At 32.6% G+C, this 13121-nt stretch overlaps 1 protein-coding gene across 2 annotated transcripts; it reads left to right on the top strand.

Annotated features, from left to right (window-relative positions):
• Nucleotides 1-367: 367 nt before the first annotated feature.
• LOC149203267 (uncharacterized) lies at nucleotides 368-1715 on the top strand. 2 transcript variants are annotated; one of them, XM_089400165.1, is made up of 3 exons: nucleotides 368-560; nucleotides 933-1381; nucleotides 1462-1715. In XM_089400165.1, exons 2-3 carry the CDS (start codon nucleotides 1045-1047, stop codon nucleotides 1536-1538), a joined length of 414 nt encoding a protein of 137 aa, XP_089256291.1. In that variant the 5' UTR covers nucleotides 368-560; nucleotides 933-1044; the 3' UTR covers nucleotides 1539-1715. The 2 variants fall into 2 exon arrangements, with proteins under 2 accessions (XP_089256291.1, XP_089256290.1); XM_089400164.1 differs by lacking the exon at nucleotides 368-560 and having other exon boundaries at nucleotides 880-1381.
• The last annotated feature ends 11406 nt before the right edge of the window (nucleotides 1716-13121 follow it).

Raw genomic sequence — 13121 nt, 5'->3', positions numbered from 1 at the left:
CCCGAATGAATCGTATTAATATTAGTATTTGGCAATATGATAGACATCACCATGTAATTCACTGCACCTCACTCATGAAAACATAGCTTAAAAATATAACAACTATTTTTCATTTATAAAACATGACTTAAATATGAAATTTATTTTTAATTTATTAACTTGCGAATCTGAAGAATTAATTAAGCATATGATGCCCTAACTTATGCATATTAACTTATAATAATCACTGATATAGAATAGCCATTCAAGGAGGAATAAGGTATTGATGCAAAATCACATTCGTTTGTTCAATGTACCCAATTCTTTCCATTGATTATGAGCATCGCATCGCACAGATAAGAGGAACCCACTGGAAGAAAATGTGAACCATCCATGTAGCATTTTACAAAGTAGAAATATGAAATAATTGATGCTCGCACCACAAAACCAAATTCATGTCTGATTTTTTGGGTTATCAGAACACGACAGTAAAGATGGTTTTCTTAATGGAGGTTGAGTGAGAGGTACAGAATAAGCAGTATTATGTAGATCAGATTTCATTTATTGAGGTTGAGTGAGAGGTACAGTATAACAAGTCTTATATAGATCAGGTTTCATTTATGGTAATATTAACACATGCAGATTAAATTGAGTGTTAGTTTATTTGGTTAGGTTGAGTGAGAGATACAGTATAACAAGTCTTATGCAGATCAGACTTCTTCATTTATGGTGATTTTAATTCATAAATTAAATTCAGTGTTAGTTTGTTTAGTTGAGTTTTTGTTGTTAAAAGTATTTTTGTTATTGAAAGATTATGAGTTAATTTTCTAAATATTTTAGAGACCAAGTTTTATTGAAAGATTATGAGTTCAATTTTCTCAATACTTTTTTCGAAATTCAATTTAGATATGAAATCAAGCTCAATTTAAATATTAATACGTGAAATTAGGCAGGAAAAAATTCAGATACCAGAAAGTGTGAAAGTGAAGTTGAAGAGAATATAAACATTTCTACCGCTTATATAACCTGCTAGCCAACAGATTAGAGGAGTGGGAGCAGAAGAACATGGACGAGCAAGAGCAGGAGAAGAAACAGATCGAAATCATGAAGAAGCTTCTGCGCCCCGGAATTGACCTAGACAGACGGATCGAGAGGAAGTTAAGCATGACGAAGGATCCGCCGAAGCGTGGTGATGTACAGAGGCAGGTATTCAAAAGCGTTGGAAACGCCGCGTTGTTTATGTTTCGCCTCCAATCTTCTGCAACTTCGACTAAGAGAATGGTATCAATTAAGAGATGCTTGCAAACCACCTTCACCAAAGAGAAAGCCATCAAGTTCCTGCAGCCGAGCCTCTCCATGGCGGCCAGGAGGAACCTGAGCTTCGGTGGCACCCCTTCCACAGGTGAGTGCATGGTCTTTTCATGCAGATGTACTGAACAAATGGGTAATGTTCTAACGATATTTCAGCATTGTTTTGGCCAGGTGACACATCCCAACGGCAAGTGGAGTCCCACCCTGTGCGGAGAAAGTTGTCTACAAATCGTGTTGCAGAAAGCTAGCCAGATTGAATGGCATTCAATGAGAGGAGTCCAGAACTCCTTTTATCATTTAATAATTTATTAAAAAAAAAACAGGAAGTTTTGTTCAAGCATGTTGAATCATTTAGTATGGTTCATTCTATATTGTATAGACAAATATCACATAATAATAATTTCGCAGATAGATTTTGTGGTTTTTTATTAAATCATTTGTTATCATAGGATTATAACTCAAAAATATAAATATATTTTGGTACTTTCTATTACATTATAATTTAATTTCTATTATATTAATGAATGGATTTTCAAAGATTAAATAGTTTGTATTTGTAAATTTAAATTTATTTTTTCACATTTATTAAATACAAATATAAAATTACTATGTAAATTATCAAATAATAAATAATATTACATGGAAAATGATTTTGACTATTTATTAATATGATTATGCTGATTTAATATAAAACTTTATTTTTTATAATTTGTATTCTCATATTTATTATTTTCTATGTTTTTTGTCTTTCATATTTATTATTGATTAGATAAAAAATAAAATTTAGATTTTTATTTTTCATATTCATTATTTTCTATATTTTTTACTCTTCATATTCATTATTGATTACATAATAAAAAAATTAATATTCATTATTGATTAGATAATAAAAAAATTAATAAATTTATATAAGTTTTGAATTAGTATAAATCTTGATTATGTGTTAAAAAGGTTGAAGATAAACTATTTTGGAAATGTGATAATAAAAAATTAATAAACTTATATAAGTTTTGAATTAGTATAAATTTTGATTAAAAATGGTTGAAGATAAACTATTTTGGAAATATGAGTGAAGTAGAGAGACTTCTTTATATATTTACCAAGATTGGAAATTTAAAAAAATGAAATATATTGCAAAGAAATTTAGATTATAATTTGATTTATATATTTTAAATAGAGTGATAACAAATTAATCTATTTCTTTTATTATTTATATATTTAAAATAGGGTACGGATTTTTTTAAGTAATGTAATTTTATGAGTTAATATATGAGGAAGTTCATGATTATGATGGTGATGGTGATGGTGATGATGTTTACTTAAGCCAAGTTAGTTTAAAGTAAGGGATTATTTGGAGTTTTTTTAGAATTTTATTTATTTACTAGAAAAGTATTAAGAGAAGTGTTCTAAATACACCATAGCTTTGATGAGTTAGAATTTAGAAAGGTTGGTTCTGTGACAAATCTTTTGATGTTGAGATATAATTTTAGTATATGTAGGGTATTCTGAGAGAAATTATTTTTCATCTTCAACCCTCTTAAAATGGTAAAGCTGAGAAGCTCTTTCATCCCAAGACATTTTGCGAATTTACCAATGCTCAATTTTATTATGAAGTTCAGGAGAATTAATTATTATTTTAGCAATGTTAACATTATTCTTAACACTCATTAGAACAAAGAGATACTTTTGATCTTCTAAAGTAGGATTGGTAACCTCCTTAATTTTATTTTTCCCTCTAACTCTTTATGGCACCACATTTTCTTCTTAAATTTTGATGAAATAAAAATTTTCATATTATCCTTAATTTTGCAAACCCTTCCATTATTCCCTGATAGTATAGCCAAGGCTAGGTACCTTAATCCACCCCTACTTGAGAAAAAGGTGGTTTTGGATAGAGTTTAAAGCAATTTTACAAAGCCTCTTGTCTTCCATGTTGTTTAACTTGTTCTTATACATTATGTACTTAGTCATAGTTCTGCTCTCAATTGGGGAGATGGTTGCTTTGAGGGCATTTTTTAAGGATTCAAATATTATGCATATATATAGCATTATAGGTGACTATTTTATTTTGCAAAATCATATGTATAGAATGTTTGGAAATGTTGAATAAAAAACATGTAATTTACCATTAAAACAGGTAATTTTTTCGAGAATGTCATAAATTTAATCATATATCTGTAAAAAAAATATGTCAATTTTTAACCAAAATGGACAAATATAATTTCCATAAAATGTCCAAAAAATACAATTGGAAAAAAAATTTCCCCTAAAACACTCTATTTCTACCTAGAGGGTAGCATAATGTGTATTCCCTTTAATTTTGAAATTACAGGTTATAATTTTTTTTGGATATGCTCTATCTTTCTCCATGATTCTCTAGAGACATTGTATCCCTAAAATTTACAACCACAAAACAACATGAGTAATGAAATGTCAAATAAGAGTTTTTTTTCTTATCCCAATTCCAAAGGTATGTTGATTTACAATTGTTTTCAAGATCATAATAAGTTTTCCACCCTCCATTTATCATTTTCCTAATATTAGAATTCTAATTGAGCTTGTGATAAATATCGATGCCAAGATATTTGTATAAAGAAACTTCTTCCAAGTTGTTTTCATATACAAAATTATTTTAGGTGATCTTATTGGATTTAATTATCATGACTTTGATTTTGTCAGTATTAAAAATAAGACCTATAACTGAGTAGAAATCCTTGAAGATTCTTAGATGCTTATAAAAATCACAAGGGCTCTTTGTCATGTGTATGCGTGTTAGCATAAAAGAAGAAGAATGATGACTATACTAGCAAGAGTAGGGTTGACACAATTTTCTTCTTCCAAACAATCTTCTAATTTGTCAATGCATATGCCAAAAAGTGTAGGGGACGAGTGACAACCTTGCTTGATTCCAACCCTCAATGTTCTTAAACTTGGAAATAACCTTCTCATACCATCTTGCCACATCAACCCTCAACCCAAGAGGAACTTTAATTTCTTCAATCATATTCTAAAGTTTAGACTTGGGTACAATGTTAAAGCTTTTCTAAAGTCAACAAAACAATGTAGGAGATTAGTCTTATTACTTTGACACTCCTTTGTAATTATCCTAAGTGTAATAAGGTGGTCCAAAATTGAATGTTACCTCCTAAAACCAACATAGCCTTTAGTTCCTTTTTCATGATGGCTTTCCAACCATAGGATTATATTCCTTTCCAAAATAAATCCATAAAGCTTGAGTAAAATGGGGTTGATCATAATGGTCCAATAATTAGATGGAATGTTTTTATCCTTGCTTTTAAAAATAGGTACAATAAGGTTGCATGTAGAAGGTGTAAGGAAGCCCATCATGATTGCTAAACTTAAGAGCTTATGTATGTGAGGGATGAGAATAGGTCCTCCATTTTTTGAAATTTTAGCATGGTTGGCATCAATGTCCTTAGCTTTCCTATTTGCAAGCTTCTAAACCCCAAATTCTATCCCCTCCATAGAAAACCTTCATCCTTTATACAAATGTTTAGGATGGTGTCCATGGCATCAAGGGATTCATAAAGGTTTTCACAATTAGAATTTCAATTCTGCAATGGAATAATTTTTTTTGTAAATTCATTTGTATTACATCAAAATAAAAAATTACAAAATTTCATCTATCATCGATGAGAATAATACACAATACTATATTCATTATATTCCTGGTATTAGATCCCAGGATTGAGCATAAATTTTTCCTTTTTTCCTTTTCACCTATGAATGCCAATCCACTCCGAGGTATTTTTAGGAACAGTTGTAGATGGGACAGTGAAATCATTCCTTTTAGACAATTATAATGTTGAATGTTCAGTCATATTTTTCATTTCCTTGATGTTATTTGAGTGATCTAACTCGTGGGTATGTTTTTTCCCACTCATTGATGTAGCCATAATCATGGTTGAGTCCCTTTAATTTTCATTTGAAGGATGGACCTCCTCTGTTGAGGGATGATACAATTTCACATGAGGTTGAGTCTAAAGGAGTTGATTTCGTGGAAGATGTCTTGTGTTTTTGTGGGTTGTCCTGATTTTGACCCTAAGTATTCTGCAACTTCGACTAAGAGAAGGGTATCAATTAGGAGATACTTGCAAACCACCTTCACCAAAGAGAAAGCCATCAAGTTCCTGCAGCCGAGCGTCTCCATGGCGGCCAGGAGGAACCTGAGCTTCGGTGGCACCCCTTCCACAGGTGAGTGCATGGTCCTTTCATGCAGATGTACTGAACAAATGGGTAATGTTCTAACGATATTTGACCATTGTTTTGGCCAGGTGACACATCCCAACGGCAAGTGGAGTCCCACCCTATGAGGAGAAAGTTGTCCAAAAATCGTATTGCAGAAAGCTAGCCAGATTGAATGGCATTCAATGAGAGGAGTCCAAAACTCCTTTTATCATTTATAATTTATTAAAAAAAAATGAAGTTTTGTTCAAGCATGCTGAACCATCAAATGTGGTTCATTGTAAAGACAAAATAGACAAATATCACATAATAATAACTAGGCGGATAGACCTTGTGGTTTTTTTGTTAAATCAATTTTTTATCATAAAATTATAACTCAAAAATATGAATATATTTTCATACTTTCTATTACATTATATTTTTTTAATTTCTATTATATTAATAAATGGATTTTCAAAGATTAAATAGTTTGTATTTGTAAATTTAAATTTATTTTTCACATTTATTTAATACAATTATAAAATTACTATGCAAATTATCAAATAATAAATAGCATTACATGGAAAATGATTCTAACTATTTATTAATATGGTTGTGCTGATTTAATATAAAACTTTATTTTCTATCATTTTTATTCTTCATATTTATTATTTTCTATGTTTTTTACTCTTCATATTCATTATTGATTAGATAAAAAACAAAATTTAGATTTTTATTCTTCATATTCATTATTTTCTATGTTTTTAACTCTTCATATTCATTATTGAATAGATAATAATAATAATAATAATAATAATAATAATAATGAATTTATATAAGTTTTGAATTGGTATAAATTTTGATTGTGTGTTAAAAATTATTGAAGATAAACTATTTTGGAAATATGAGTGAAGTAGAGAGACTTCTTTATATATTTACAAAGACAAATTGGGAATTTAAAAAATTTAAATATGTTTGCACAGAAATTTAGATTATAATTTGATTTATATATTTTAAATAGAATGATAAGAAATTAATTTATTTGTTTTATTATTTATATATTTAAAATAATCTATAGATTTTTTTAAGTAATGTAGTTTTATGAGTTAATATATGAGGAAGTTTAATGATATAATATGATCATGATAGTAATGGTGATGGTGATGAATTTCTACTTAAGCTAAATTGGTTTAAAGTAAGGGATTACTTGAAGGTTCTTAGAATTTTATTTATTTACTAGAAAAGTATTAAGAGAAGTCTTCTAAATGCATCATAGTTTTGATGAGTTAAAACTTAGGAAGGTTGGTTCTGTGACAAATCTTTTGAATTTGAGATATAATTTTAGTATATGTAGGGTATTCTGAGAAAAAATATTTTTCATCTTCAACCCTCTTAAAATGACAAAGGTGACAAGCTCTTTCATCCCAGGACATTTTGGGTATTTACCAATTCTCAATTCTATTATGAAGTTCATGAGAATTAATTATTATTTTAGCAATGTTTATATTATTCTTAAAACTCATTAGAAAAAGAGATACTTTTGATCTTCTAAAGTAGGATTGGTAACCTCCTTAATTTTCTTTTTCCCTCTAACTCTTTAAAGCACCACATTTTCTTCATAAATTTTGATGTAATAAAATTTTTCATATTATCCTTAATTTTGCAAACTCTTCCATTATTCCCTAATGGTATAGCCAAGACTAGGGGTCCTTATTCCACCCCTACTTGAGCAAAAGGTGGTTTTGGCTAGAGTTTAAAGCAATTTCATAGAGCCTCTTGTCTTCCATGTTGTTTAACTTGTTCTTATACATTATGTACTTAGTCATAGTTTTGCTCTCAATTGGGGAGATGGTTATTTTGAGGGCATTTTTTAAGGATTCAAATATTATGCATATATATTATGATATGTGACTATTTTATTTTGCAAAATCATACGTATAGAATGTTGAATGAAAAACATGTGATTTACCATTAAAAATGGTAATTTTTTCGAGAATGTCATAAATTTAATCATATATATGTAAGAAAATATGTGAATTTTTAACCAAATGGACAATTATAATTTTCATAAAATGTCCAAAACATACAATTGGAAAAAAAAAATTCCCCTAAAACACTCTCTTTTTACCAAGAGGGTAGCATAATGTGTATTCCCTTTAATTTTGAAATTACAGGTTATAATTTTTTTTTGGATATGCTATATCTTTCTCCATGATTCTCTAGAGACATTGTATCCCTAAAATTCACAACCATATAAAATAACATGAGTAACAAAAGTGTCAAATAATATATTTTTTTTCTTATCCCAATTCCAAAGATGTGTTGATTTACAATAGTTTTCAAGCCCATAATAAGTTTTCCACCCTCCATTTATCCTTTTCCTAATATTGGAATTCTAATTGAGCTTGTGAGGAATATCGATGTAAAGATATTTGTATAAAGGAACTTCCTCCAAGCTGTTTTCATATACAAAAGTATTTTAGGTGATCTTATTGGATTTAATTATCATGACTGTGATTTTGTTAGCATTAAAAATAAGACCTATAACTGAGTAGAAATCCTTGAAGATTCTTAGATGCTGATAAAAATCAAAAGGACTCTTTGTCATGTGTATGTGTGTTAGCATAAAAGAAGAAGAATGATTACTATACTAGCAAGAGTAGCGTTGACACAATTTACTTCTTCCAAACAATCTTCTAATTTGTCAATGCATATGCCAAAAAGTGTAGGAGACAATGGACAACCTTGCTTGAGTCCAATATTACAATCAATTTTTTCGAACTAGCCCTCAATGTTCCTAAACTTGGAAATAACATTCTCATACAATCTTGAAACATCAACCCTCAACCCAAGAGGAACTTTAATTTCTTCGATCATATTCTAAAGTTTAGACTTGGGTACAATGTTAAAGCTTTTCTAAAATCAGCAAAACAATGTAGGAGATTAGTCTTATTACTTTGACACTCCTTTGTAATTATCCTAAGTGTAATAAGGTGGTCCAAAATTGAATGTTACGTCCTAAAACCAGCATAGCCTTTAGTTCCTTTTTCATGGAGTTCTAATCATAGGATTATATTCCTTTCCAAAATAATTCCATAAATCTTGAGTAAAATTGGGTTGATCATAATGTCCAATAATTAGATGGAATGTTTTTATCCTTGCTTTTAAAAATAGGTACAATAACGTTGCATGTAGAAGGTGTAGGGACACCCATCATGATTGCTAAACTTAAGAGCTTATGTATGTGAGGGATGAGAATAGGTCCTCCATTTTTTGAAATTTTAGCATGGTAGGTGTTAGCTCTGCTACATTTTGTGACCTTTGATGGATGGAGAGCAGAGGTGGCAGCCTTGTTTCATGTTTTATGAAGGCTTGCAGAGCCCGAAAGTTTTCAATGCAATTTTGTGTTTTGAGTAGTCCTGCACGCCCGAAGGAGAAAGGAACCCATGTTCAATACACTGCGCAGTTAATATTTCAGATGCCACATTCAAAGACAACAAGTTCAAGGACAAGAAGGATGGCTTCGAGTAGATCAAGATATAAATCAGTCATGGAGCCTTGTAAACATTACATTCCATATGCTCAGAAAGGACATCAAAGTACAGAAAGAGCCATTTTGTTCATTAAAAACAATCAAACTATTATCAGAGACCCATATCTAACTGTAAATGTGGTTGGTGGTCCATTATGACCCCTCCACGCTTAGCAGCAGAGTAATTTTTGTAAACAGATTCTATATATACCCAGAAAAACAATGTAATCAGGTTGATGAGTGTTATTTTGTTGTAAGGTTCAACTTCTGGAGATTGTAACTATTGTGATACCTGCAGCGTCTGGTATTCATTTTCAGCTAATGCAAGCATCTTTTGATGTTAATTGCTCACTGTCCACTTCTTCTTTGTTCCAGGTTGTGCCTGTTTTGAATTTATTCATGTGTTGCTAATGTTTAGCATTAGAGGGGCTGTCATCCCACCTCTGTGTTAGGATTTAGCATGTATCATTGAATTTGTATGCAAGTTTTTGTTGTTTTAATGCTAGAGAGCTATCATCCTGTCTATGTATTAGAAAACAGATTTACAGACCTTTTAACTGGTTGCAGCCGGCCATCACAGGGTCCTGTGCATCTGTTGGTGTGGTCAATCTTCTCCATTATCATCTTATCCTCAAACTGTGAGTAATTGGTGGTCTAAAGCCTTGTAGTCTGGGGGTGTTCACCCATGTCTGGGGTCAAGCATACTAGGAGTGGTTATCTGGCTTGAATATGCAGCATTTCTTTCATTCATCCACCATTTATCTAACATTTTGTTGAGTTTGTAATGTTCCCGAGCATCTCTGAGATAAAACCTAGGAGAGTTTCTTGGGGTGATAACATTAATTGGTGCCGTTGCCGGGGAGAGGAGAATTGAAGCTCAGCTTCCCTGGGAGAATGACACAGCTTCAAGCTTTGATGATAGACAAGGTTTGAACACAGTTTCTAGTTGTAATCATCTATCTAGCGACTCCATTGGAGGAAGACCATCCTTTGGCGACTCCACTTTGAAGTTCCGGCTCAGTTTGTGAGACATACTCGAAGAAATCCTCAGAAATCACCTGTTGAACCAATGCCTGAACCTGAGAGGACTGTTAAATCGAAGGAATCTTCATGGAAAGGGGCATCAAGATCAAGTAAGCCTAAGAAGTCTCATGCATCTCTGAAAGATAATGTTGTTGCTGAAGATTTACAGTTTGAAGATTTAGAAATCAACACTGTTAATAAGGAAAAACCTTCAGAGATTAGTTCAGCCCCTTGTGCAATTAGTTCCCCTTTGAATCTTAGTCCAAAGAAAGCATCCCATTCAGTCCAAAACATCCCATTATCTCTGCCATCCATCAAATTACTCCCTACCATTCAATCTGCTAGTATTCTTCCAAATATTTCAATCATGGCAGGACAGCAAGCACCTACGAGGATAGAAAGGATTGTAGCTGCCAAATATGGACCATTGGTATTGCCTGTGCCTTTAAACCCCATGCCTGGGGGATAATATCAAAAATATATGCCTAAATTCATTGGTACAGAGGGAGTAACAGCAGAAGAACACCTTGAAGCTTTTTACATTTATGCTGATAATTTAGATATAAGTGAGAATGATGTATGGATGAGAGTTTTTGTATAGAGCCTTGATGGAGAGGCTAGGAAGTCATTTATAGAATTACCCCAGAGATCAATAACATATATTGAAGCATTTTTGAAGCAATGGGGATATAAAAAAGACTTGTTGTATTATCATACTAAGTTTGGGAATCTGAAGAGGGAAAATGGTGAATCTTTGCCTGATTTTAATAAAAGATTCAATCGAATGTATAGTAAGATGCCAGCTGAGGTAAAGCCTAATCCTACCTCTGCCAAAATAACTTATGCCAATGCTTTTGACTCTAATCTCTGTCTGTTATTGAGAGAAAGAAGATGTGTCACTCTAGCTGATATGCAGGATGCAGCACTAGAGGTGGAATCCAATATTATGGCTGCAAAAAAGCTCAAAATTCAAGCTGACAGGAGAAGACAGAGAAATTAGGCATCTACTTCTTCCACATCATCTTCAGAGCCTAAATTAGACAAAATGACTAAGATGATAGAGTCATTGGCTGCTGAAATTTCTAAGTTGAAAGTTGAACAGAATTCAGGGAAAACAAGGCAGCAGAACACATTTGCTCCAAGAAACCCTACTCCATTCAGAAGAGCAAATGAGCAGTTACAAATTATGCAGAGGAGTGTAGATTCAAAAGAAGACCAGAAGGTTAAAGCTCCTTTCCAAAATATAGTCATGGAGGAGGAACAATTTGAAGAAGATGAGGATGAAATTCACTACATGGAAGATAAAGGCAGTGCTGCATTTTTAACATTGCCTGAATATGAACAATCATTGCTGCAGGAACAAAACGGTCAAGAATGGGACAGAGAAGCTATTCTACAAACTGAATAGTAGCAAAGATACAATTTGAGGTCCAATGCAAAGAATGTCAAAGAAAAATCTGCCCAAAGAGCTGTTGTCCAAATAGAATCACAGAATGTCAAACAAAGAGGACTAGCAACTGATCCAGTCATCCTCAAAGCTCCAGTTCAAGAGGTAAAAAATTCTAATAAGTCATCTTCTTCTTTCAGCTTTGAGTCAGAAGTTCAGAAATTGAAAATATATGTGCTTCTAGTAGAGTTGGTGAAGAGTGAAATGTTTAGAAAGCCTATCCTTGAAGCCCTTGAGCTAGAAACCAAACAAACCTCCACAAACTCGGTTAATTTGCAAGATGACAAGCCTGCCATTGTGCTTAGTCCCATGATTGAACCTGTTGATAATAATTCTCCATATTTTTATGTCTCCTTGACCATTCATGACAAAATCCTCCACAATTGCCTGCTAAACATAGGGGCCAGCCACAATCTAATGCCTAAAGCTGTCATGGAAGAGTTGGGCCTTGATATCACCAGACCCTATCACGATCTATTTTCTTTTGATTCAAGAAAGGTGAAATGTCTTGGATTGATTAAAGATCTAGCCATTACCTTAACTCAGCTGCCCATGAAGAGTATGATGATGGATATTGTGGTAGCAGATGTCCCTCCTAAGTTTGGCATGTTGTTGTCCAGAGGGTGGATTAAGAGACTAGGTGGGACCTTATAGAATGATCTTTCTTATGCAACTGTCCCAGTCTTTGGAGGAGAAAGCAGGAGGTTATATAGAGAAGCACATTTGGCATTCATCATTAGTGATGAGAAGAATCCTACAAATCATCCCATATATGCAGTGGACACCGATTTTGGAGCATGTATTCTTCAAATAGAAGAGTCTCAGAAGGCCATAATGCAGCTCAGGAAAACAACAATTCAGGCCAAAGAAGAGCAAGGAGGTCAGATTTGGGAGATGTTCTTCGATGGGGTATGTTCCAGGGAAACTGCAGGAGCAGGGGTGGTGTTGATATCTCCACAACAAGAAAGCATTCAGCTATCTTTTAAGCTGGTATTTCAAGTGACAAACAATATAGCAGAATATGAAGCACTGTTGTAGGCCTTAATGCAGCAAAAGATAGAGGAATCAAGAATATGAAAGTGTTTGGAGATGTTGATTTGATCATTCAGCAAGTGAATAAAACATTTCAAGCAAAGCACCTAAGGCTTAAATCATATAGAGATGAGGTATGGAGAATTAGAGATTCTTTTGATTTTTTCTGTATTTCATACATTCCTAGAGCCCAAAATCAGCTTGTTGATTCCCTTGCTGTTTCTTCTAGTCTATTTATCCCTCCCATGCCTCCCAAACTAGTTTATGAAGTGCAAATAAAGTATAGACCATCCTTGCCTGATAATGTCCACCATTGGAAAGTTTTTGAAGATGATAATGAGTTGAATAGGTTCCTTAAAGTCATTGATGAATTTTCTGAAATGCAAATTGACCAAGAGAATGATGCCTTGGAGGAAAACCCCAAGTCCCGGCTTAGAAATAAAATTGGCAAAGACAGCATTGTCCAGCTTCCTAGTAACCATATTCCTAAGGGTCTAATTCCTCTTGAAAGTTTGTTTGACCAAAATGATGTGCCTTACAAAGCTGCCCAAAAAGAAGACCATTCTACAGTTTGTAAGCATGATATAGGAAGTCCAGGTCAGCCTAGGTATG

This window comes from Pinus tabuliformis, chromosome 2_1 (genome assembly GCF_031772625.1).
Source record: "Pinus tabuliformis cultivar Carrire ecotype Pingquan chromosome 2_1, CPIR1, whole genome shotgun sequence".
Lineage (NCBI taxonomy): Eukaryota > Viridiplantae > Streptophyta > Pinopsida > Pinales > Pinaceae > Pinus > Pinus tabuliformis.
Note: the sequence above shows the minus strand (reverse complement) of the source record. Positions and strands in the feature narration are given on the sequence as shown.